This window comes from Muscardinus avellanarius (genome assembly GCF_963383645.1).
Source record: "Muscardinus avellanarius genome assembly, chromosome: 14".
In the NCBI taxonomy this organism is placed as follows: domain Eukaryota; kingdom Metazoa; phylum Chordata; class Mammalia; order Rodentia; family Gliridae; genus Muscardinus; species Muscardinus avellanarius.
In genome coordinates this window covers 58642634-58667206 of record NC_137800.1, presented here as the reverse complement: position 1 = coordinate 58667206, position 24573 = coordinate 58642634, and the positions used below count along the sequence as shown (strand labels likewise).

The window sequence follows — 24573 nt, the reverse complement described above, 5'->3', positions numbered from 1 at the left end:
CAGCCTTGATGTCCAGCAGAGGCCTTCAGGTCACTACCCGAGAGCAGCCCGGGCCACATGCCCTCAATTGCACTCTGCCTTCTCTCAGGTCTAACACGACCTGCGAGAGAGAGAACAGCTCCCCAAAAGGGGAGGGGGTCCCGAGAGGAAACAAACCGAATTTGCTGGCCGACTAGGGCCTTTGCCCAATGTTTTCGAGTCCTCTTTTTGGTTAGGGTGACTTTGGGATTCCGGGAATTCTGGGAAGCAGTTCTCAGAATTTGCATAGGGTATTTGCAAGTCCTTGAAGAATCTCCTCTCAGTAAAGTGTCAGACTTGCTCTGGTGGAGGCTCCTGGGTTTGTTGATTAGTAAACCGATGGCTTTGTGAAGCTTTGGTCCTTCTTATCTCTGAGCCTTTGGAATTTCAGATATTCGTCGCCCCTCAGGAAACTCAGGAAATTAACTTTTTCTACGAGGCCTCTTCCCTATCTGCCTATTTCCTTCTACCTCCTCAAAAGTATTCAGAACATAATTGACAAGGTGGGGGAGGCGATGGGTTCATACTGGTTTGTCTAGATCTGTCCTGGTTTTAGCACTGGAAGTCCTGTGCACTGGGAAGCCCTGCATCAACATGCTGAAGCCTCAGTTTTTAGTATTGCATCAAAAATTTAAAGGAAGCCTTGTGTGGTGAAACAAACCTACACTCCCAGTACTTGGGAGGCTGAGACAGGAGGGTGACAGGCTCACAGCCAGCCTCAGCAAGTTGGTGTCGAATGGATATGGCAGACATCATCCCTTTTCCATAGTCATCGGTACTGGCTTCTATTTGTGATGTGGAAAACTGTGGCTTGTGATTCCTGGTAATGGATGGTGCCTTACTAGTGAGGAGACTGAAGCCCTGAGCAGGAGCAGAGGCGCTCTCTTCTGCTTTGCATGTGGATTAACTGCGTTTGCTGTATTGGGATAGTATGAATTTCATTTTTCACCTTGAATATCATGATCATGGTCACGTTTTCCCAAGTTTAGATAACTAAAATAAGAATTATGGTTATTTTTTAAAATTAGTGCCGCTATTCATTACTATTAATTGCCTCTTTTAATTGGCAAATTATTCCCTTAAATAAATGCATTTATGTGACAGAAAAGTGATGCTAAATATAATTTCAACTAGATGCCTATTCTGCACAATTTAATGATATACACTAGTTTATATGTGTATAATTGTATTTTTTAAGTTTTATCTGATATTAATGTGTCTCTGGCTTGTTCCCTAAAATGCTGGTTATCCTAAGGGCAAGTGTTTTTGAGCCCGAACACCTTGCTTTGTATCTTTGGCTTCAAGGGATAGAAAAGGGTCTCAAGGTCTACCGCAAGTGGTTTATAACACAGAATGTGGGTGAACTCTGCGAAGGATACCTTTAAGAAAAAATAAAACTGAGCCAGGCTTGGTGCTCATGCCCGTAACCCCAGCACTTAGGAGGCTCAGATAGGAGGATACCAGTTCAAGGCCAGTCTTGGCAATTTACTGAGACTCTCAGCAACTTAGTGAGACCCTGTTCAAAAATGAAAAGGGTTGGGGATGTAGTTCAGAAGTAGAACACCCTTGGATCAGTCCCCTGAATGAAACTATTTATGGAAAACTAACAGGTAAATGGACAATAGTGTTATCTGATGTGGCTGTTGGATTGTGAGTTTAAAAAGGAAAGGACTTTGCAAAGAAAGTTCATTTATTTTTTTTTATGATGCTTACATTCAGGAACTCAGTTTTTTAATGTTGCTGGGAAGCAGATGCTAAACTGCAAAAATTAACTAGCAATTGCATTTCAGAAAGCAATAATATTCGACTCCTTTATTAAGTCTGTTGTTAAGTGAGCAAAGGAAAAGAAGACTATTTCTTCTATTAGAACAGCAAATAGAACATCTGTGCACACGAAAATGCAGGACAAAATTTGGTCAGTGAAATTCACTATATTGGAAGGAATAATTGACTTGTAGCTAGAGAAAATTTTATAATCCAGATTTTAAATGAGTAGTTTGTTTTTAAGAATTTATTCTCCCTTTCTTCTGCCTCTCTCTCTCTCTCTCCTTCTTTCTCTCTCTCCTTCCCTCCATCCCTCCTTCCCTTTCTCCCCCTCTCACTTGTTCTTTTTTCTTTTTCTCATTTTGGTGCAAGAGGGTTAATTTCTTTATTTGAATCTTGATTTGCAGTCAACAAGAATTGAATTTTAATCTAACAGTGAAGGAAGGGAATGGATTTCATGAACCTCACTGTCCAGACATCCTACCATCATACTCTCTCCTGGAGATCTTTGTGTTCCAGTCTAAGGGGCCCATCCACTCACAGCTAGCCCAGAAAGCCAGTCTGTTGCACTCAGTCTGGTTGTTGATTGCTTCTACAATTATTACTAGTAGTAATAGTACTAAGTATTGAGCCCAGTGTCCTCTTCCCGCCCACAGCCCACTTCCTCAGCCCATGCACACACATAGAACTGCATGAGTTTATTGATCCCAGTGTAGTATAAAAGAAATAAATACATTCATGCTTATATTTTGAGGTTCAAAATAGACATTTTAAAAATAAAACAGGGACAGCCTTTGGAATAAAAGGGCTTTGGGATTGTGATAGCGTGAGTGGAAGCTCCACCCTGAGAGATGGGAGGGGAGCACACTATAAAACCAGCACTCCCCTGCCCATCAGAACTGGAAAGAGTCTCACTCTTAGGTTGAAGGCATGGTAACAGGCAGAGAGGAGCACCACGGGTGTCTCCAGCATCTTTGGGTTAGGCCATGCCCCATCTCCCACTCTCTGCCAGATAAGTACTGGGAATACAAGACAGTAAAGATCTCCTCCCAAATCCCCCTCCTCCTTGGGCCCTGGAGGGAAACCTGGCTCATATCTTTTCACCACAGGTCCCCAGACTTGGTAAGAATCTAGAACTTTCTTCCTCCAAGGCACTGGAAACCAAAGACAGTTGAAGACAGTTGTCTTGGGTGCTGGGCAGATATCCTAAGCTAGTCCTATAGTCTCCAGAGTTTCCCAGGAAATGTGGGGAGGAATTGAATGCTTCTTCAGTGGTATGACAAGACTCTGAGGGATGAAGAATCCACAAGGCCTTTAGGTAAAGATGAGATATGCCACCAGTTCTACTTGAAAAGGGTCTGATGGGAAGGGGACCTCTTGGCAGACACTAACTCAGGCAGAGGCTAGTCAGTGATCAGGAACCTCTCCCTGGTGCCAGGGCACCAGAGAGGCCTGCCTCCTGCAGCTTAAATACTATCCCAAGTATGTGAATGGATGAAAGACATATGCATTAACCTTAGATTAATGGCATTTACTCTAGGTTGGCAAGGTTAATGTTTTCTGTTTTCTATTCTCAGAATGAATGAAGATTTGAGATAGAAACAGATAATAAAAAGTCACATTTAGTCAGGCATGGTGAGATAGAATGGCAGGTTCAAGGTCAGCCTCTGCAACTTCATGAGTTCCCTCAGCAATGTAGTGAAATACAAATAACAAAACAGGGCTGGGGTAGAGCTCAAAGGTAGAATGCCTCTGGGTTCAACCTCCAGTGCCAAAAAAATACATTTATTTTCACACTAAACATTTAGATTTACTGCTTATCCCTGTTTGGCTCATTTACTTGCAAAGGGTTAATTAATTCATTTTATAGTATAGACTTCCAGTGTAAAGAAAAAATAAAAATCAACAACTGTCTTCTAAGAACAAAGAAAGAAATTAAGAGAATTTGTTTTTGTGCCTGGTGTTGCACAACTGTGATCCTACTACTTGGGAGGCTGAGACAGAAGGATCTTGGGTACAAGACCAGTCTTATCAACTTAGGGAGACACTTTTTAAAGATGAGAGAAAGCGGGGGGCGGGGGGAGAGCACGCACGCAAATCTGCATAGCTTGTGTCATGAGCTGGTAATTTTTACACTCTGGTCTCCCCAGCCCAGCTTTTTATTTATTTATTTATTTATTTATTTATTTATTTATTTATTTATTTTTGGTGCTGGGGATTGAACTTAAAGGGGCATTCTACCTCTGAGCTACACTCCCAGCTCATTTTGAAACAGAGTCTGGCTAAGTTGCTGAGGCTCTTGTCAAGTCCCTGAGGCTAGCCTTGAACCTATGATCCTCCTGTCTCATTCTCCCAAGTACTGTGACTATAAGTGTGCATGACCATGCCCGATATCTTTCTAGCCTTTTCTGTCAGCGTTGTCCCAACAGTACTTATCCACTTGAGCATTCCTAGCCTCCTGCAGCCAAATTCAACATGCTGAATGAAGAGGGTTGGTTTGGGGTCACAAAAATCTTGCCCTCATTCCTGAGCCAGAGCTTAGCAACTTAATAAATGAAGGGAATTTATTCTTTAACCTATTATGCAAAGTTGTGGCTCCCTGTGTGAGAGGGGTCTTGCTTGCCTCCCTGTCAGCTAACAGGTGGCCTGCTTTAAAGCTGACACTTTTTCCTTGTGCCACCCTTTCTCCCAGTGTTAAAAAGGAGCAGGCTCTTAGTTTGCTGACCAAAACGTGAAGCCTGGACACCTGGTGCCTGTGACTCAAGGACCTGGACACAAGCCAAGCCGGGTCTCTTCTGACCAGCCCACCTGACACTCAGGAGCCAACGTGTAAAAAGGGATTAGTTTGCTTTATTTGGGGAGAATCTAGGGTTTGATTTTGAACTCTTAAGTTTACTGGCTTTCTCTGGTGTCTAGCAAATAAATAAACTTCTGTTCCTTTTTTTTTTTTTTACTTCTTCCCAAAGGCTTGTCCCAATTACTTGATTTGGCAAAATTGGGGGAGATACTAGAATTCAGTGTCAAATTTAAGTTTTTATAGATGTCCTGTATCTGGAACACAGGGACATAATGAGTAGAATCAATAAAGTGGTGTGTTCACAGGCAATTTTATTTCATTTTGAAATTTAGATATGTTTTCTATTCCTTGGCAAAGAGCCTGGGGTTACATCTATCCCTTTGTGAAGTTCTAAATAGGGGTCTGGGTTCCTCGACAGCTGTTTGCAGTTCAGCAGCTATCAGGCAAGGCAGGAGCGTTTCTGAACTTAGAAACTCAACTCTGTGAGCAGAACAGTTCTAAGGAAAGGAGAATATGACATTTTCTAGAGCAGAAATGAATAGGGCTGAGGGCCCTTACACTTGGTTCCAGGCAGAGCCCTGACCCACACCCTGCAGGCCCTTTTTCCCTGCACTGTGGACTCAGCATTGTTGGGAGAAGGCATCTCTTAGCCACTTGGGTGGATGATTGCTTCCAGGGTCTTATCCCTGACGCTCTTCAGGAAGCTCAGAACTGCAGTTCCACCAGTGCCCCTCTCTGCTAAAGCCACCGGGGGCCCTGGGAAGTGGGTTAGCTGCCTGCTCCTCACTCTGGCCGCGGCTGTGATGAGGTATCTGGTCACCATGGTGATGTGGTAACTGCGCAGCTCCGCCAAGGCCTCGAGACACTGGTTGTAAGCTGTTAAACAGGGGCCGTGGTAAGATGACAGGATAAAGTCCCTTGTTGAAGGAGCGGAGTGAATTTCTTCTATGAAATCCTTGTGGGAAGGAGGCATGTAGTTCCTCATCCTGTGCAGAAAGTCAGCTGAAAGAAATAACCCACAATGGTGACTGAGCTGCACAGGTCATCTTGGCGTGCCTGGTTGCTGCTCCAGACACAGACACCAAGGTGCCAGCAACCACGGGTGCTGTCTACTGCCGACATTTTTGCTTCTGGATGTCATATTCTCAAATGGGCGTTTCTGACTGTTCACAGAAGAGAGGGAAGAGAAAGGAGATCCCTGCAGATAACTGAGCTGAAACTGTATGTGTCCACTAATGTAATAAATGTTATGGCAAGTGAAACTCAGGGGCATTCGATGTCCAAGATACACCCCTAACCCTTTTTACTATTTGTTTTGAAACAGGGTCTCATTAGGTTGTGGAGGGTTTTGTTATATTGCTTAGGCTGGTCTTCAAAAGTAACATCCTCCTATCTCAGCCTCTCAAGTACTGGAATGATAGGCATGACCACCATGTCCGGCTTATTTTATTTTTGGAGAAAGTGCTATGGAAAATAAATGTTATTGTGTTTGTGCCAGGTATGGTGGCACACAACTGTCATCTTAGTCCTTGGGAGGTGGGACAGTAGGATCAGAGATTTGAGCAACTTAATGAGACCCAATTTCAAAATAAAAAGGGCTGATGTGTAGGTTGGAAGTAGAATGGCCTGGGTTCAATCATTCAATCACCAGCATAAAAAAAAAAAAAAAAAAAAAAAACAACTACAGCAAAAAACATTTATCATGTTTGTAAGAGCAGAAAGGTAAAGACTGAACAACTATTTTAGTAATAGCCTCTTGAAGCCAAGTTGTTTGAAAATCAAGTCAATAGATATTTACAAGTTTATTGTACATTAGACATTGTCTGTAGTAAATCAATTATTAAAATCACCAAATGAAAAATCCATGAAGCATTTTCATAGCTCTATAGAACTGATGTTTGGGGTTAAGATTAGACTCTTTAGCACTGAGTTCTGGTCACTTTTTTTTTTCCAATCCAACTTGAAAACCTTATTTTATGAAGTCCCTTTTTGCAGCTGTTAAACACATAGCTTGAATTCTGGAATAAAAGAAATGAGAAATTTCAAGCTTCCCAAATGATAGATCCTCCCCTTTCTGGTCCAAATGCTGTGGCTACAATTTGTATTGGGTGGGGGGGGGGCCTTAGTGGAAGACCTCAGACCCCTCACCAGCTGGCTCCAGACTCGGCCACATAATGTCATAGCCTTCAAACTTCAGATCTTTCTCCTTTTTGAAAAAAAGAATCAAAGCCTAAGGATCCAAACCAAAATTACAGTGAACAGCTGGAATTATAGCAATGTTTTAAGATTCAGAAATGAAACCCAAGATTCTGCTGAGGCCTGATATTTTGATATTAATTGACTTTATGCAGTAACATACGGCAGGCACACCATTTCCTGGTTCATTTAAGGAAGTAGAGACTTCATAATATTTGGATCGACACCGGGCTTTAACAATTAGTAAAAACACCTTTCTGTTCTTCCTCGCTTTCCCCCTAAGAAAATGAAAAGGAGGAGCCTGGCTTACCACTCTCTTTGCTGTGGTGGATGCCCAAGAACTCATCAAAGGCATGGAGCACTGTGCTCTGAGCTGCACTCCCTCCAGAATACTCCAGGGGCTCCTTGGAGATTCCTTCATAGATGAGCCCTGTGGGCATCGCCGGGTTATCTTTCCATCTAAGCAGGAGTAAAAGAGAAAAGGGGTGCTAGAAGCAAATAATAGATTTTCGGGCTATTTTATTTAGTTATTTATTTTAATAATGAGGATTAAACACAGGAACATTTTACCTCTGAGCTATACCCCCAGCCCTTTTTATTTTTATTTTGAAACATGGACCTCGCTTAGTTACCTGGCTATTGCCCCCCAAAGCTTCGATATTTCTGTTTTAGCCTCCCAAGTGCTGGGATTACAGTTTTGTGACACTGTGACCAGCTAAAATTTTTTTTGATATGGAAACAGAATGAAGAAAAAATGCACATGATTTTAGTGGATTTTAGTGGTAGTTTTGGAGCACAGGACCTAGAATCTTTGTAGGATAAGTACTGAAGTATCATCTTAACCTCAGCTTCTTTATAATACACCATAAAATCATAGTACTTGTTTTCTCTGGTCACAAAATTGTTCAAAGAAGCCTAGAGAGGAATCTTGGCATTGGTTCCATAACGTGTTTATTCAACAAGTTGTTATAACAATGGCCTCAGTATAGATCAAGAGAACAATTTAGGGGTTCTGAAAAAATTACCATCGCTTCATCTTCTAATCACAGCCTTGGCATCCAGATTCTTTTATTTCCATAAATGCACACAAATACACACCAGATATACACACAAACAGATGGAGATGCACACACACACACACACACACACACACACACACACACCTTTGCTCTTTCCTGACACAATAACTATAGCAGTTGTCATATTAAGTCATCAGTCCCAAATGCCACCTGCCTTTGTCAAAATGACCCTATCAAATATGGTTGACAACAGGTATCGGTAATGAGGGTGGTAACAGGGTCTAATCCAGGAGTTTGCCAGGGTCTACAGCAGGGCAAGGAAGGAGGCCTGCAGGTGCGTCTCTCAGTCATGCTCAGGTTAACTGGGCTTTCCTCTCCTCCCCTGGCTCCAACTCCCTCCCCAAATTCTTCTGAGTCCCCTCTTTCTGCCTCTATCAATCTTACTCATTTCCCTAAGCCTAACTTCTCATAGTGTCTTGGATACTCGCATAGAGACAGAGCAATAACAACTGGGTACAGTGGCCCACGCCTGTAATTGCAGCACTTGGGAGGCTAAGACAAGGATCACAGGTTCAAGGCCAGCCTCAGCAACTAAGCCAGATTTTTAGTAATTTAGAAGAACCTTGTTTCGAAATGAAAAATAAAAGGGCTTGGGGTGTAGTTTGCAGGCAGAATGTCCCTGGGTTCAATCCCCAGTACCATAAAAATAGTAATTAATTAATAAATAATATTAAGCTAAAAAGGGCTGTGGTATAGCTCAGAGGTAGAATTGCCCTGGGTTCAATCCTCAGTATCAAAAACAAGTCAAAACAAAACAAAATTGTACCGGTATTGGAAAATGGCTTCAAAATATTTTTGAAAATAGCATTAGTATTAACGTGCCGGTATTAGGAAATGGTTTCAAAATGTATTTGAAAATAACTTGGGTATTAGAAAGCCAGAGCTTGAGGCCAGGGCAGGCAGGGAAGGACACTTCAGAGTTCCAGGCACCAAGGGCGGTTAGTTAGAAAATAGAGCAAGCCCAGGGTCTTTTACATTTTAAAGATAAATGAACTTCCCCAAGGATGTGGGGGGATGCCATAAGCCTTCAAGAAATCCCAGACTCCCATAATCAATTAACACATTTTGGGGTATAACAAAAGGCTTGGGGTCTGTCTATAGGAAGGAATCACCACATCAAAAGACCTGCCCTAAGAAGAGGCAGATCTAGTCAGGTCAGAAGACTTGGTATAAAAACTATGCTGTATCTAGAACTCCAGTGACTTATTTTCAAGTCACTCCACTGCATTTATTCCTTTAATGCAGTGCTTAATCTGTTTCTATCTTTCCATTGTTGTTAGAATAAATAAAATTACTTAAGTTTATAGCAAAAGAGTTTGGACTATTGTTTTCTACACATAGCTCAGAGCAAGAACCCAGGCTACATCTCTTACTGTTACAGTTTCAGAGCCCAACAGGGCCTCTGTAACAATTCCTCACTGTAACAAAAATGACAACCAATGCATATTACTTTCACACCTAGGCTGCTTTCCAGTTTATAAAGCACCTGCACTCATTTGGCCTCTTCTGAATAGTGAGGCAGACTATTTTAAACCTTATTTTAAAGAAAAGAAAAAAGGCAAGGAAATTAGGTTTTTGGGGTCACATTGTTAGATAATGATGGAGCCAGAACTTGGACACCAAATGTGTAATTCTATTTTTACTTTCCTAGGATCACCATTATGCAGATTCCTATTCCTCCTGTGGCTGGGAACATACCTTTCCAGTCATGACAGGTTAAGTAACAGATTTGCATTGAGGTTTCCCCTCTTCCTGTAATTCTAAGTCATTTAGCTCATGAGAAGAAACATAAAACAGACACCTACAAAAGCCACAGACACACTGCTCTGCTCCCAGTTCATGACCTTCCTCAAATTCTGGCCTGGGCTTGGAAATTCTTTAAGTTGCCAGGTCACTTTCTTTGGGGCTGGCTGTTCTGCAGTTTTCTCTAGATAAATAGCTCAGGGCCCTTTGCATATAGGGCACAGTAAGTCTGGAAAGATATTAGGTATAGATAGCAGAGTGCCGGAAAGATTCCCACTGTGAAATCATAACAAGGGGTAGCTGTTAGGAGCAAGAGCTCTGATCCAGGCAGATGTGAATTACTTGTTTATATTTCATAGTGAGAATTGGCCCAGGGGTGTTCTACTTCTGAGCCATATCCCCAGCCCTCCCCCTTTACTTTGAAACAGGATTTTGCTAAGTTGCTGATGGTCTCATTAAGCCAGCATGTTCCTACATAACATTCATTCTTATTCTGTGGGGGGAGTTGGAGGGGAGGACTTGACTCAGGGCATTCAGCCTCTGAGCCTGTTGTAAGCACATGTATGATGCTGGCTTTCGTTACGTTCATGGGTTTCACTTGTGCATTTATTCATTATCTGTTCTCTGTTCTGCAGGTGTAAAATCTGCAAGGACCAAGTTATTTTGCTTCACTACTCTTTCCCAACATGTACAACTGTGCCTAGTATTGCTAAGCACTACATAATTGATAAATAAATGAATTAATGAAAAATAGCACCCCGTAAGTCTGCATCACATATGCAGAGCATGTAAAAATCACCAAATGTATTTCTTTCTTTTTTTTTTTTTTCAGTACTGGGGATAGAACCCAGGGGCATTCTATCTCCGAATTACATACCCAGCCCTATTTCTTATTCTTTATTTTGAAACAGGGTCTCAATGAGTTGCAAAGGGCCTCACTAGCTGGCTGTCCACAAACCGTGATCCTCCTGTCTCAGCTTCCCAAATGCTGAAATTACAAATGTGCTCCACCACACCCAGCTCCAAATGTATTTCTTGAAAGGACCTGGCCAGCTTAAACTAGCTATCAGATATTTCAAATGGTCAAGTCACATTAATCAATATCCTTTTAGTGTTCAAACCTAGAGAGCACATGCTTATGATACAATAAAGGACAGAAGAAACACTAGCCTAAAAGTCTAAAAAAAAAAAGACAAAATTCAGTTCTCCAGTGAGGATAAGTTTAGTTTAGTTTGAGGAAAGAAAATTAGGTTTCTCTAACAGCCTAAATATCCCCCTCATACACTTAAGCCCAAATAACTGTTTGTGAAAGGAATGAACAATTTTTCTTACAAATATAGGCAGTTGTAGTTATTTTTGCTTTTCACGTAGCATATTTTTAACAAACCCAAGAAAAGAGGGTGCTTAAACAGGAAAAAAAAAAAAAAAATCAATGACATAATTTCCACAGGGGGCACTAACTTCCCTGAAGAACTTTTTCTTTTTGAATCTGGGGACGGAACCCAGGGGCATTTGACCTCCGAGCTACATCCCCTGCCCTATTTTTTATTCTTTTATTTTGAAACAGAGTATCACTAAGTTGCGCAGGGCCTCACTTAGTAGCTGAGGCTGTCCAAGAACCACGATCCTTTGGTCTCCACCTCCCAAATGCTGGGATTACAAGCGTGCACCACCACACCCGGCTCTTCCCTGAAGAATTTAATGTGAGTGGGAACTAAGGGGGATATCTTTCACTTAAATGAATTTCTGAACTCTCCTAAGTAAAAATATCTGTTAAAGAAGAACACAAAAGCTCTCTCACTCTGGAAACAGACTGCATTCTCCTTTATGTGTGTGTTTCTTGCTTTCCTAGATAAATATCTTTGTCTCTAAACAAAGCAAAAACAATAGTACACAAAATTACACAAAAGTTAGTCAGCCAAACAGAACAAATCAAGAAACAAACAGCAAATTTATATTTTGCAAGAGAACCCTACTGGGAATTCTCAACAATCTAGATGTTTCTGACCATCTATGATTATCAACACATCTACGATTTAGTATTGGCCTCTCAGCTGTATGGATGTATCCTTTTTCTTTCTTTCTTTCTTTCTTTTTTGGTGGTACTGGGGTTGCTGGAAACCCTTTTTCCTCCGGGCTACACTCCCAGACACCAATTTTTTATATTTTTATTTGGAAATAGGGTCTCTCAAGCCAGCGAGGCTGGCTTCAAACCTGTGGGATCCTCCTGTCTCTGCCTCCCAAGCGCAGGGATTACAAGGGTGCCCACCGCGCCCGGCTTGCATGGTCATATTCTGAGGATTAGAAACCGAGGGGAAAAATATATGTAGACCACCAATAAAATGTTTCACTGGCCCAGAACTTATTTTAATGAAAACAAAGTCATCCTTGGTTGCCCATTTCATCTTGAGGATTTTAGAAGATGTAGTACATCCTTATCAGATGCCTCTGACATAAAGTTTAATTACTTTATTCACTTGAAAGAAGTAAATTTTGCCTACCACTACTATGGCAGACAGAATTCCAAGAAAGAGTTCCCCAAGATTCCCACCCCAGTATCTGAGACTAAATATTATGTGGTATCTTGTTAAAAGGGACTCTCTAGCCGGGAGTGGTGGTGCATGCTTGTAATCCCAGCATTCGGGAGGTTGAGACAGGAGGATCACTGTTCGAGGCCAGCCTCAGCTACCTAGTGAGGTTCTTTGCAACTCAGTAAGACCCTGTTTCAAAATAAAGAATAAAAGGAGGTAGAGTGCCCCTGAGTTCAATCTCCAGTACGGCAAAAACAAAAACGGGACTCTGTAGCTATAATTAAGGTTACTGGTCAGTTAATCTTCATATAGGGAGGTACTTATATAATAGTCACCTGTTATATAAGTGAGATAAATCTAATCACACAGAGTTTACCCTGAGTTCAATCCCCAGTACCAAACAGACAAACAAACAAAACCAGAGTTTAGTGGCAGACGGAAGCGTTAGGGAGACTTCAGGTCGAGTCCATGTGAGTTCTGCAGAGCTCAGGGCATGGCAGAGGGAAATGGAGAGAAAGGGGCATGCGTGACTCAGCAGGAAACAGAGAGGAGGGGAGAGAGAGAGAGAGAGAGAGAGAGAGAGAGAGAGAGAGAGAGAGGAAGAGAGGAAGAGAAGAGGAGAGGAGAGGAGAGAAGAGAAGAGAAGAGAAGAGAAGAGAAGAGAAGAGAAGAGAAGAGAAGAGAAGAGAAGAGAAGAGAGATGGATGGTGGAGGAGCCACATAATCCAAAGGCCACACCCCCACTCCTCAAAAACCAAGCCCTGATGCCAACACCACTGCTTTGTTTTCCTGAGGGATAGGGGATTGTTCTAAGTCCAAACCATAGATACAGTGCAAATAATTTCAGGTCCACAGATGCCAGTATCACTATCAATCTTGGTAAATGTGTGGGGAGCAGTACACCAAGTGATATACGTGCCTGTATATGTGTGTCACTCTGAATCTCACTTCAATATAGAATAACAACGTACCAATAAAAGAATAAAAGAATAGTCTCACACTCCAGAACTATCCAGTCTGGAGAGAACATTTCACGTGATTTGTCACTTACCCTTTCCTCATGAGGTATATATCAGCAATAGAGTATGACACCAGGCATGACTCCTGGAGCATCTGGGCCAGACTAGGATTCTTCCTACTCATTGTGCTACTGGGAAGCTCCTGGGTGACAACCTGGCTCACCAGATAATGTCTACTTCACAGTTCTCATCTCATTCACTCACTACCTCCTCCTTTCACTTTTCGCCATTTAGACATTTTTAAGCCGCTTAAGTAGAGCATGGTGGCATACACCTGTAATCCCAGTACTTTCAGGCTGAAACAGAAGGATTGAAGGATGAGGCCAGATTCTGCAACTTAGGGAGAATTTCAGTAACTTAGTAAGATTCTGTTTCAGAATATAAAACAAATAAAAGAGGGCTGGGGGCATAGAAAAAAGCCACTTAATTTCCCCCCTGTTAATGTGAATAGGAAGGCAGTCTGATTAAGATATGTGAAGGTAGGAGTGATGAATATGTTTTAGAGCAGAAATGTATAGAAGAGTAGCCAGGCGTGGTGGCTCACGCTTGTCATCCCCGTGCTTGGGAGGTGGAGACAGGAGGATCACGCAGGTTCGAAGCCAGCCGTGTGTGCTGGCTTAGGAGACCCTGTTTCCAAATGAAAATGTAAAAATAGGTCTGGGGAGTGTAGCCCGGAGGTAGAAGGGCTTCCAGGAACCCCAGTACCACCAAAAAAAAAAAAAAAAAAAAAAAAAAACAAAACACAACCAGTAGTGCTTCAGGGAGTTTAGGAGGATATGGTCATGATGCTTCGTAACCAGGAGAGGATGGATCTAAGTGATAGAGTATGTGGGTGGCATAGTAGCTTTTGCCCTTATCATCAAAGTAGGATTCTAAGAAAAGTGAATATAAATGGAGCTCCTATGATGGCCTGAAGACAATCCTCTGAACTTAAATATTCAGCTCTACATGTCCTTTGCACCATTTCTTTTTATCCCAGAGTAGATCCAGGTGATGATCTTGCTAACAAGGGTCATTTGGTATGTTTTCTTGCTTGAAGAAGGTTCTGTTTGTTTTTCCTCTCATAAATTTGGGAAAGGCTGTAGAGGTCTCTTGTAGGGAAACAATTGAATTATGCTTACCCAGAGAGAAAGATCCGGATGACTGCATAAAATATGTCTGGATCTACATAATCTGGAAAAACAATCAAAACATGAACTTTACTACAGGTGAATGGAGCAATTGGTTGCATGTGCATAGGCTGCTGGTCTCCTGGGGCTGTGTCCTCTCTCTGATCCGCACAGAGACAAGAGTGGAGGCAGCAGCGAGAGGTGGGTGGAATGTTCTTGCCCGTGGCCCCCTCGCTGGCCCCTTCTGAGCTTTTAAACTACTCCAGATGTTGGCCTTTTCTATTTATGGCACTTCCATTTTTCTGTTCTTAATCACAACAAGACCATCTTCAAGAAATTAATATGTTAAGCAGATATGATGTGTGAAAGAATGCAGGAAGTGAAAAGAAGACAAGCAGTGAGAATTGCCCCCTTCAAGACTCTCTCAAAAGAGGAAAGCCAAATCCATCAATGTTCAAGTGAAGGTCTACATAGTCAACAAAGGACCCAGGAGTGGAGTATCCCTTGCCCAAGGATTGCCATACCAGGTCACACAGAGCTTCATCCATTTCTGAACCCATGCCAACTATCGAGGATGCCTTATTCTACTCTCCTATAACTTGTAAAGTAAGGAGACATATCCTTTTAGTTATACTAGATTTTTTCATTACATTTTGAAGGTTGTTTTCTCTCCTCTTCACATAATGGGGCTCATCTGAATTCTGTGACTTTATACATGCTTATCATATTCAAATTCCATGTCACTTTGTTTCTGAGAGTAAAAGAAATAACTTCTGAGCCAGGTGTGGTGGTACAGTAATCCCTGCACTTGGGAGGGTGAGGCATAAAAACCACAAGTAGGATGGCAGCCTCAGCAACTTATCAAGACCCTCAGCAACTTAGCAAAACTGCTTCAAAATTGAAAAAACAAATAGAGGGCTGAGGATATAGCTCAGAGGTAAAATGCCTTGGGTTCAATCTCCAGTACAAGAAAAATAAAACAAAGTAAAAGAAAGAGAAAGAAGCATCTTTTGAATGAGGCCTAACTTACAGCATGTCCCTGCCATCGATTTCCATTCTACCATCATATGCAGTCTGTGGCCTCTGCTGCAAACTTGCCCCTACTTTCCAGGGTCTCTGCGGCCAGGTGGCTCATGTCTTCCTTTAGTCCCGGAGCTTTCAAAGCTCCTTGGAGGCGTCACACATCACACACTCACTTCCCCACGTGGCAGTGCCCCGGCCCAGGGCTGGATTTTTATTTGGGTCGGTCCTACTTCTGGGTCTTCCCATCTGGTGCTATCTCCTCATCCAGAATTTTAGATACTATATCCAACTTTTGATGAAGCAGTAAAAACTGGGAATAATTCAGTATTTAACCCAACTTAACATATTAAAGAGGAAGTCAAATGATCACTTCAATGGAGGTAAAATGTTTCTGATGTAAAATAATTTCAAGATATATAAAATCCACTAATAATGAAAAAAATCAAATAAAAAAACTTCAGCCAATTAGGAATAGGAGGAACCACCCTTAATCTGATACAAGGCACCTATAGAAAGCCTACAATTATGCTATGCCTAATGGTGAAATATTAAACACTTCTTTTTTGTTTGCGGTACTGAGAGTTGAATCCAGGGGCGTTCTACCTCTGAACTATACCTCCAGCCCTCTTGGCTTTTAGTTTGGAAACAAGGTCTCCCTAGTTGCTGAGGTTGGCCTCTAACCTGAAATCCTCCTGTCTCAGCCTTCCAAGTACTGGTTTAGGGGTGTGAACCACTATGCCTGACTAAAAAATAATTATTTTTAAAAAGTTGTAAGTATTATAAATTAAGAGACAAAAGATTCCTCTCAAAATATATGATTCCTATATAATAATCTGCAGAAAAATTACTAGGATTAACAATAATGGTTACCAAAGTACTAGCTTCATGGTTAGTATTCAAATGTCAATTTCATTCTATGCATCAGAAATGAACAGCTGGGAGGGGTGGCACACGCCTGTAATCTCAATACTTGGGAAGCTGAGACAGGGTGATTGCAGGTTCATGGCCAGCTTCAGCAACTTAGTGAGACTTTCAGCACCTTAGTGAGATTCTGTTTCCAATTTTAAAAAGAAAAGTAAAATAAAATAGGGCTTGGAGCATACCCCAGTGGTAGAATGCCCTTGGATTCCATACCCTGTATGGAAAAACAAAGAAAAAAAAAAGAATGAGAGAGGGAGGGAGGGAGTGAAGGAGAGAGAGAGAGAGAGAGAGAGAGAGAGAGAGAGAGATGAGCAGTAGGAGGCAATTAAATCAAAAGATACTATATTCTCTAGAAACAAAACTATCATGTAATTAGGAATAAAGTCCCTCACCTTGAAGCCTGGCATGGTGGTACACATCTGTACTTTCAGCACTTGGGAGGCTGAGATGGGAGGATCACAGGTTCTAGGACAGACTCAGCAAGTAGCGGGTAGACTCAGCAACCTAGCAAAACCCTCTTTCCAAACAAAAATAATAAACAGGCCTTCGAGGTGTAGCTTGGAGGTAGTACACCTCTGGATTTTTTATTTTTTTGGTGTTACTGGCGCTCCTGGAAGCCCTTTTACCTCCGGGCTACACTCCCAGACGTATTTTATATTTTTATTTGGAAACAGGGTCTCTTAAGCCAGCAAGGCTGGCTTCGACCCTGTGCGATGCTCCTGTCTCTGCCTCCCAAGCACGGGGATTACAAGCGTGTGCCACCATGCCTGGCTACACCTCTGGATTTAAACCCTAGTACCAAATTAAATAAATAAGACAAATGATGACTATGTGGAGAAATCTGTGTTTCAGGAAAACAAAGACAGTACCTCTGGGACCTCCCCAGGCCATTAGGCCTCCTACAGAAGACAATCAAGAGAGTGAAGAAGCTGTGCACAGTGGCTTTTGCCTGTAATCCCTGTATTTGAGATGATCACACAAGTCAAAGCCAGCCTCAGCAACTTAGTGAGACCCTGCTTCGAAACAAAAGTTAAAAAGGGATAAGAATGTAGCTCAATGGTAGAATGCCTCTGGGGTTGATCCCCAGTACAAAATATGCTACTAATAACAACAACAACAGTAACAACAACAATGGCAAGGCAGTGCGCCTTGCCATTGTTGCGCCTTGCTCTGGGTTTAAGAAGTGACTCAAAGTTAGCCGTAGGAAAGCCCAGCCAGATACTAGGTGTGGGGCACACTGTGACCAGCAGGGAGACTCTCTCAGTCTTTCAAAACTTCTTACCTGTGGTCCCTTGGGCTGTATCTATAGTAGTGTCATGATGAGTCATGAACTCGGGGGGTCTTGGCGACATGTCACTAGCTCGGGGAGCTTTTTTGGCCAGAGACGTACTAATGTCACCACTAGAGTTTTATAGTTAAAATTCAAGGAAAAGGAGAAACACAAATGTAAAATAAACAGGGAAGATGGGTGGATTTCTACTTGTGCAGGGAACCTGGGATGACTGACCTACTTGTTCACTAAATCTAAGGTGGCAGTGCTTGGTACCACCTTCTTCCTCTTCCCATCCTGTTTCTGTGAACACTCTAATCCCAGAACATCTCTTTCCTTCAGCGAAGCAGGATTCATAGACACGGACACCTTGATCTCTTGCTAATGGATCACACCCTGGTCCCAACTGCATGCCTGTAAATCCCAGTACTTGGGAAACTGAGACAGTATTACAGGCTTGAGGCCAGCCTCAGCAACTTAATGAGACTCTCAGCAATTTAGTGGGACCCAATTTCAAAATTAAAAGTAAAAAGGTCTGGGGTGGAGCTGAGAATGAGAATGTTACTTGATTCAATCCCCATACAGAAACAAACAAACAACAACAAAAAAAAAACAACAACAACAACCAAAAAAACTCTTCTGCCCTGCAGCAGCTTAATATTGCTGGATAGAGCCGGTTCTCTTCTCCCAAGCTTCAGACAAGATCTCAAAATACCCAAAACACACCTAGATCCTGGAGCAAGGAAATTGTACTTACCACAGGAAAATACAAGGAAGGACAAAATAGATAAATTCTGCTAGATCATTCTGAGAGTATGAACAGCAAAATAGTTTACCTTAAAGATAGATAATACACCATCGCCATCTTGTGGTAAAATGAATCTATGCACATTTAAGCCTTTTTTCCCCAAGCAGAGCCCACAATCCCTGGGGTCCTGCAGGAGCATGCAGACATCCTACCGTGCATCTGTCCTAAGGTTCTGGTGATGTCCTGGATGGACAGCCTGAGTTGCTGCAGGGCCTTGAGCAGGGCATCCTGGCTTGGCTGCAGGAGGGCGAGCGTTGCTTCCATCAGTGCCTGGCAATGACAAAGCTCTCTAGCATTTCCCAAAGTCCACGGAGGGGAGAATGCCTGGCCACCACAGCACCCAGGGCGGGCACTCCTAGCCATGGACTTCTCATCAAAGGAGGTCAGCTGAGGGCCTGTATCTCTCTGGGCACCTCCGAGGTAGAACCCTGATTAAGTTTTTCTAAGTTTTTCCAGCAGCTGCTCATCTTCTGATTTTGGATTAATTACAAATTATGGTCATTTCTATTTCTGCATCTCCAACCCAGGCATCTTTCTCCAACACTCTGAATTAAATAAAAATCAGGTTCTAAAGATCCCCAGCTCCAAGGCCTCCTTTGTCTTGAAACCTTCTTTGTCTTAAAGCAGTTTTCACTTTATCTGAACACATTTGAAGGCCATGTTTTATTCTAGACACATGGAAGAGAATTACAGTGGCTACAAGATCTCACATTTGAGAGTGAAAGAATGTGCTGTAATAATGATACCAGACCCTTGCCCTGCTGCACACACATGGATATATGCTCATGGAGGAAGATGGTGAAAGCAGTGTGGATCTAACCTACTGTCCTTAGGCCAGGCACAGATGCTCCAGCTGATCTCAGACCACACCATGGTCTTTTGCTTATATCTGACCTTTCTGGCACCAGTGACCTCTGAAAGAATTCAGGTTTGTAATCCCCAGGGCTAGGTCCTCATAATGATGCCTTCCAGCATTAAACACTACCATTCAATTTTTCTCTACGCCTTTGAAAAGGAGTTTTCCCTGACAGGAATTTGCTTGTGTTCTTGGCCCCCCATTACACTATATGTTATGTATTATGTGTACTGTGCATATATTATATTACAACATACAATATAATATGTCATATAAAGTATATTAATATACATCATACATTAAGGTATAATATATGTAATCATATATTAAATATATATAAAGTTAAAGTGAATTATATAATATAATATACAATATAATATTTAATTAGTGTATATAATGTCTTATATATTGAGTATATTACATACTATAGAGTAGTATGCATTTTATATTATACAATATTTTATGTTATGAATTATATATAGTATGAAAATAGGAAACATATTTAAATAACTATTTGCTAACTACACAAACTCAGGTTTTAGCTTAGCTGTCATTTCTCTGGGGAGGCTTTGCTTGACTCTTCAAGTCTGGATGTTATGGAACACTGCATTTTTCTCCCACATTAATCCACCTCCTTCCATTAGATCACGAGCTTCTGTCTGGGCTGGGGTAATTTCTGTCTCATTAGCTCTGATCTCCCATTCCTGGAACAATGCATGAAGAAATGGCCCACTCCAAGTTTTATTGCAGTTGAGAAAAGGCAGCTAGGAGTATGGGCTGTGGACCTCAGATGCAGTAAATAGGAGAAAGCCAAAAGTCATCTGGAGAAGGAGGCTTGAGCTAGGGACCGGGTGCCCAGTGCAGCTCAGACTGATTCCTCATAAAAATAAAGAAGTGCTGTGGAGTGGGAAAATACCTTAATCCCAGGCACAGCTGCTTTCTCCACCAGTACGGTCACCAGCACAAAACCACGCAGGCTCTCTCCCCCAGGAAAGGAGACGATGATGTCCAGGTTACTTGAGACAGAGATGGGCACGTGGTTAGAAGGGAGGGGCTATGCCATACGTACACACTGCCCCAGGTCTCCACTGACTTAGATAATTGCAGGTTGAGTCAGGGAGCCATTTCTCCTGCTCCATAAGGCACCCTGAGGATGCGCATCTGCCTTCACAACATTCAAGAAGTAAGGAGGACAGTTAAGTTCGGGCCCAAGTTCCCCTGACCTAAGGACTCTCATAGCCCAGCAGAGCCCAGATTATCCTAAATCAAGGGCCAGTGGAGGCAGGAGTGGGCAGTTCTCAGCAGAGGGAAGAGCTGAGCCAGACACAGTGGCATGCATCTGTACTTGGGAGGCTGAGACAGGAGGATCACAGATTCAAGGCCGGCCCTATTTCAAAATAAAAAATAAAAAGGGATGGTGGTGTAGCTCAAGGGTATAATGCCCTTGGGTTCATTCTCCAGTACCACAAAAAAAGACTCAACAATTGGTGTTTTGGGGGTGTTAACTTATGACATAACTTTTTCTTATCTTTTTTCATGCATTTTTAAATAGTTTATACTATCCTATACATATAAAGTCAAAGACTCCTCTTTGTAATTTTTTTGTAATTTAAAAAATTTAACATGGATTCTAAAGTTAATAAAAGATTTCTTATAACTTACCTAATTTCCAGGGGTCTAGTGATTGGTAACCATGAAGAGAAAAAGAAAAAGAACAATTCAGTTTGCGAAGTAGTTATAACTTCTAGACGCGTCAATTCACCACATTAAGAATTTCACAGGTTGTGACTGGACTAACAGCAAAATCTCAACTCACACATCAGCCCCAGGATATCTGATTATATTCTTTTCGAAATACCATAAACCCACATTTTTGTTATTCTACTCCTATCCATCTTATTTTGAGTTTGTTTGAGAATTGAATTTAGGGACAGTCTACCTTTGAGCTACAGCTACAGTCCTTTTTATTTTATTTATTTGTTTGTTTAATAATTTTGTGGTACTACGGATTGAACCCAGGGACATTATACCTCAAAGATATATCCCAAGCCTCTTTTATTTTTAAATTTTGAAACAGGGTTTTGCTAATTTGCTGATGGTTTTGTGAAGTTGTTCAGTCTGGCCTTGAACCTGCAATCCTCCTGTCTCAGCATCCCAAGTACTGGGATCACCAAGTCTGTCGGGTCTTGACAAGTTGCTGAGGCCTCATTTGGTTGCCGAGGCTGGCCTCAACCCTGCAGACCCTCCTGATTCATCCTCCCAACCACTGGGATCGTGGTCGTGAGGCACTGTGCCTGGATTCCCACCTATCTTTTAGGGCTTGCCTCTTTAGTGTGTTTTTTTTTTTTTCTGTTTCATAAGCCTGCATTGATTTTAGGCTCATGAAAGTTTGAAGAACATACCGTTTGTGTCCCTCTTTGACATTTGTCGTATGCTGTTTTTTCTCATTATCTATCCACTTTGGAGTACTTTGCGTCTATTTCTTTTATTGTTTCGTAGCGCTTATCTCTGTGCTAGGCATATGAAAAGACTCCAAATAATAAGTACCAAGAATAACTGGGCCAGGCCCAGGAGGACCACAGGCTCTCGGCCAGCCTCTGCAGCCTAGTGAGGCCTGTGTCAAAGTAAAACATAAAATAGGATGGAGGTATATCAAGAGGTAGAACGTCGCTGGGTTCAATCCCTACTATCAAATAATAACAATAATAATAATAATAATAATAATAATAATAATAATAAATTTAAAAATCTACCTGGGGAGCTCAGGATTATGCCTGTGCATCTGGGATAAAATGTGCCCTGTTCCCCTATTTCCCATGACACCAGCTCTTTGTTGTAATTTTACCTTTCCCAGCCCAGTGCTGCCGTTTTGCCCTTTGCCCTTCCTTTCTCTGCTTTTTGTTTCTTCGAATAATAAATCTAGCTTATTAAATATTCATTGTACTTCACAGAATAACTCATGTGCATACATTTATTATTTCTTCCCACCCAAATTCTAAGCCATATTCACCAGCTTTCATAGTTCACCAACCTTTACTATTAAAACATAATTTGGAAAGTCAGGCATGGTGGTGCACACCTGTAATCCCAGTATCTGGGAAACTGAGACAGGAGAATTGGAGGTTAGCAGCCATCCTCAACTACTTAGTGAGGCCATGTTTTAAAAAAAAAAAAAAGACCTATGATTTGGAGACAGGTGTAGTGATGCAATACCATAATCCCAGTGACAGGAGGCTCCTAAATTTGAAGGTCAACTTCAACACCTTAGAAAGGCCCTGTTTCAAATAGAAAAGTACAAAGGGCTGAGAAGTGTAGCTTGGAATGTCCCTGGGTTCAATTTTTAGTACAAAATAGAAAAGAAAACCCTAAACAAATAAACAAAAAGAAATGAAAGCATAATTTGGTCAAAGATAAAAATGATTATAGCCAACAAAATCCCAGGCCTGGCTCAGAGATCCTTAGAAAGATGAGATATAGCCTACTCTCACATCCAAGAGGCATATAGATCCATTCTAAAAGCAAAGCTCCTTCATCTCCACCAGCAATCCTGGCGCTCCCTGTGACCATTATGCAGAGGAAGTTACTGCTCACATCCAACCTCGATGTCTCTTCAACTGTTTTAATCCACCACAAGAGTAAGAGCCATATCTCGACTCTATTGCCTTAAAAAATCTCTACTGTAAAAATGACTTTCAAAGGTAAACTGGTCATCCCACCTCCTCTGCCCCACTGTAACCCTTAGATTTCTTATTTGTTAAAAACTCCTGCTAGACTTGGAGACTGAGGCAAGAGGATTGGAAGTTTGAGGCCAGCCTGGGCAACTTAGTGAGACCCTGTATCAAAAAACAAAACAAAACAGAACAGAACAGAACAAACAAACAAACAAAACACAATAAAAACCGAGCGTGGTGGTGCACGCTTGTAATCCCAGCATTCGGGAGGCTGAGACCGGAGGATCGTGGTTTGCAGACAGCCTCAGCTACCTACCTAGTGAGGCCCTTGCAACTTAGTGAGACCCTGTTTCAATATACAGAATAAAAAATAGGGAAGGGGGTGTAACTTGATAGTCAATTGCCCCTGGGTTCCATCCCCAGATCTACCAAAAAAAAAAAAAATTTTATTTTTTTAATTTAAAAAAGGGGCTGGGAGTGTAGAGCAGCCCTGGGTTCAATCCCCAATACCACAAAATAAACAAGATAACCTCCAAATAAAAAGACCATATTTGTTCCATGGACAAATAAATGCTTCTATTCCCAGCACAACTGTACAAAATATGATGCGCTGTGAGGAACTGATAGCATTGTTAATCAGATTCTCAATCTGAAATACCTCGAGCACCAACTCCTAAATCATAGGCAATCTTTTTCATGATCACTGTGTAACTGTCACTTTTTGAAAGCCTTAGTCTTAATGTGACTTGAATGGAGAATAAATGATTTAATGAGAAAGGATGAGTGAAGTGTGATTGTGCAGGAACTTGAGGATCAGGTAAAGAAATTCAGACGGGACTTAGAATTAACAAGAGAAAGTAGTCTGGGCCTATGGATTCAGAGTGGATCCAGAGGAAACATCTGTGTCTTGGGATGTTTGAACTTATGTTCAAGTATACCCTTTCTTTGGAACTATAAAAGAGGCAAAAGGAAAAAAAAGACCATCCTTAATTATAAAAGCTGATAAAACCCGAGCCTCTCTTGTGGGGAGAGCTGGAATCCTAAGACCACCCTTGATGAGTTACAGTCAAATTCGAAGATTTCTCTCCCATTCTTACCCGTCTGGGTTCCTCTTAGTCCAATTTGCCAGCACCAAGTCTGAGTGGACCAGGATAGGAGGGAGCCCCAAGTTCCTGGACACTTCGGCATACGGAATGGCGAGATTTCTTGGCAGCACCTTTCAGATATAAGTCCAGACAATTACCATATTGTAGGAAGAACGTGTCAGAGTACATGCTAGGGTGGTCTTTTATTCCAGCAGCCCCATGACTGAGAAATGACTTGGGGACTGACTGAACTTGAATTACCCCTGTGGTCAGTAGTCACACCCGTCACACAGCTTTCTGTGAACAACCCCAGTGGAAATACTGTGTATGAAGACACAATATAGCATATGTGAAAGTTACAAAGTCAGGGCACATCTCTGCATACATAATATAAAATACCCTCAGGAAACTATGAAAGGACATAGCCAAAATGTTGAATCATAAATTTGGGGCTGAGGAAATTAGTAGTGGGAAAAAGTCAATTTTTAATAGCTAGGTAGCTAGGTTGTCCTGGTGTATACCTGTAATCCTAGCTCTGTGGAGGCTTAGACAGGAGGACTGTAGGTTTAAGGAAAACCTCAAGAAATTAGTTGAAAAAAAAACATACAAAGTAAAAGAAGAAGGGAGGGGATGGAGAGCTGAGAGGACTGTGGGAACGTGAAGTGTTCGAGTGTTTCTTCAGC

General features: G+C 41.8%; 1 protein-coding gene across 2 annotated transcripts in view; it reads right to left on the bottom strand.

Annotated features, from left to right (window-relative positions):
- Positions 1-5225: 5225 nt before the first annotated feature.
- Positions 5226-24573, bottom strand: part of IDO2 (indoleamine 2,3-dioxygenase 2) — a gene marked incomplete at both ends in the record, with an annotated part of 36598 nt that continues 17250 nt past the window's right edge. The window contains 7 exons of one of the 2 annotated variants that reach the window (XM_080709883.1): positions 5226-5581; positions 7086-7234; positions 14269-14320; positions 18431-18548; positions 20051-20150; positions 20797-20811; positions 23903-24021. In XM_080709883.1, coding sequence (XP_080566009.1) covers positions 5226-5581; positions 7086-7234; positions 14269-14320; positions 18431-18548; positions 20051-20150; positions 20797-20811; positions 23903-24021 — 909 coding nt within the window. The remainder of the gene's footprint in view (positions 5582-7085; positions 7235-14268; positions 14321-18430; positions 18549-20050; positions 20151-20796; positions 20812-23902; positions 24022-24573) is intronic. The other variant, XM_080709884.1, reaches the window with a different exon arrangement.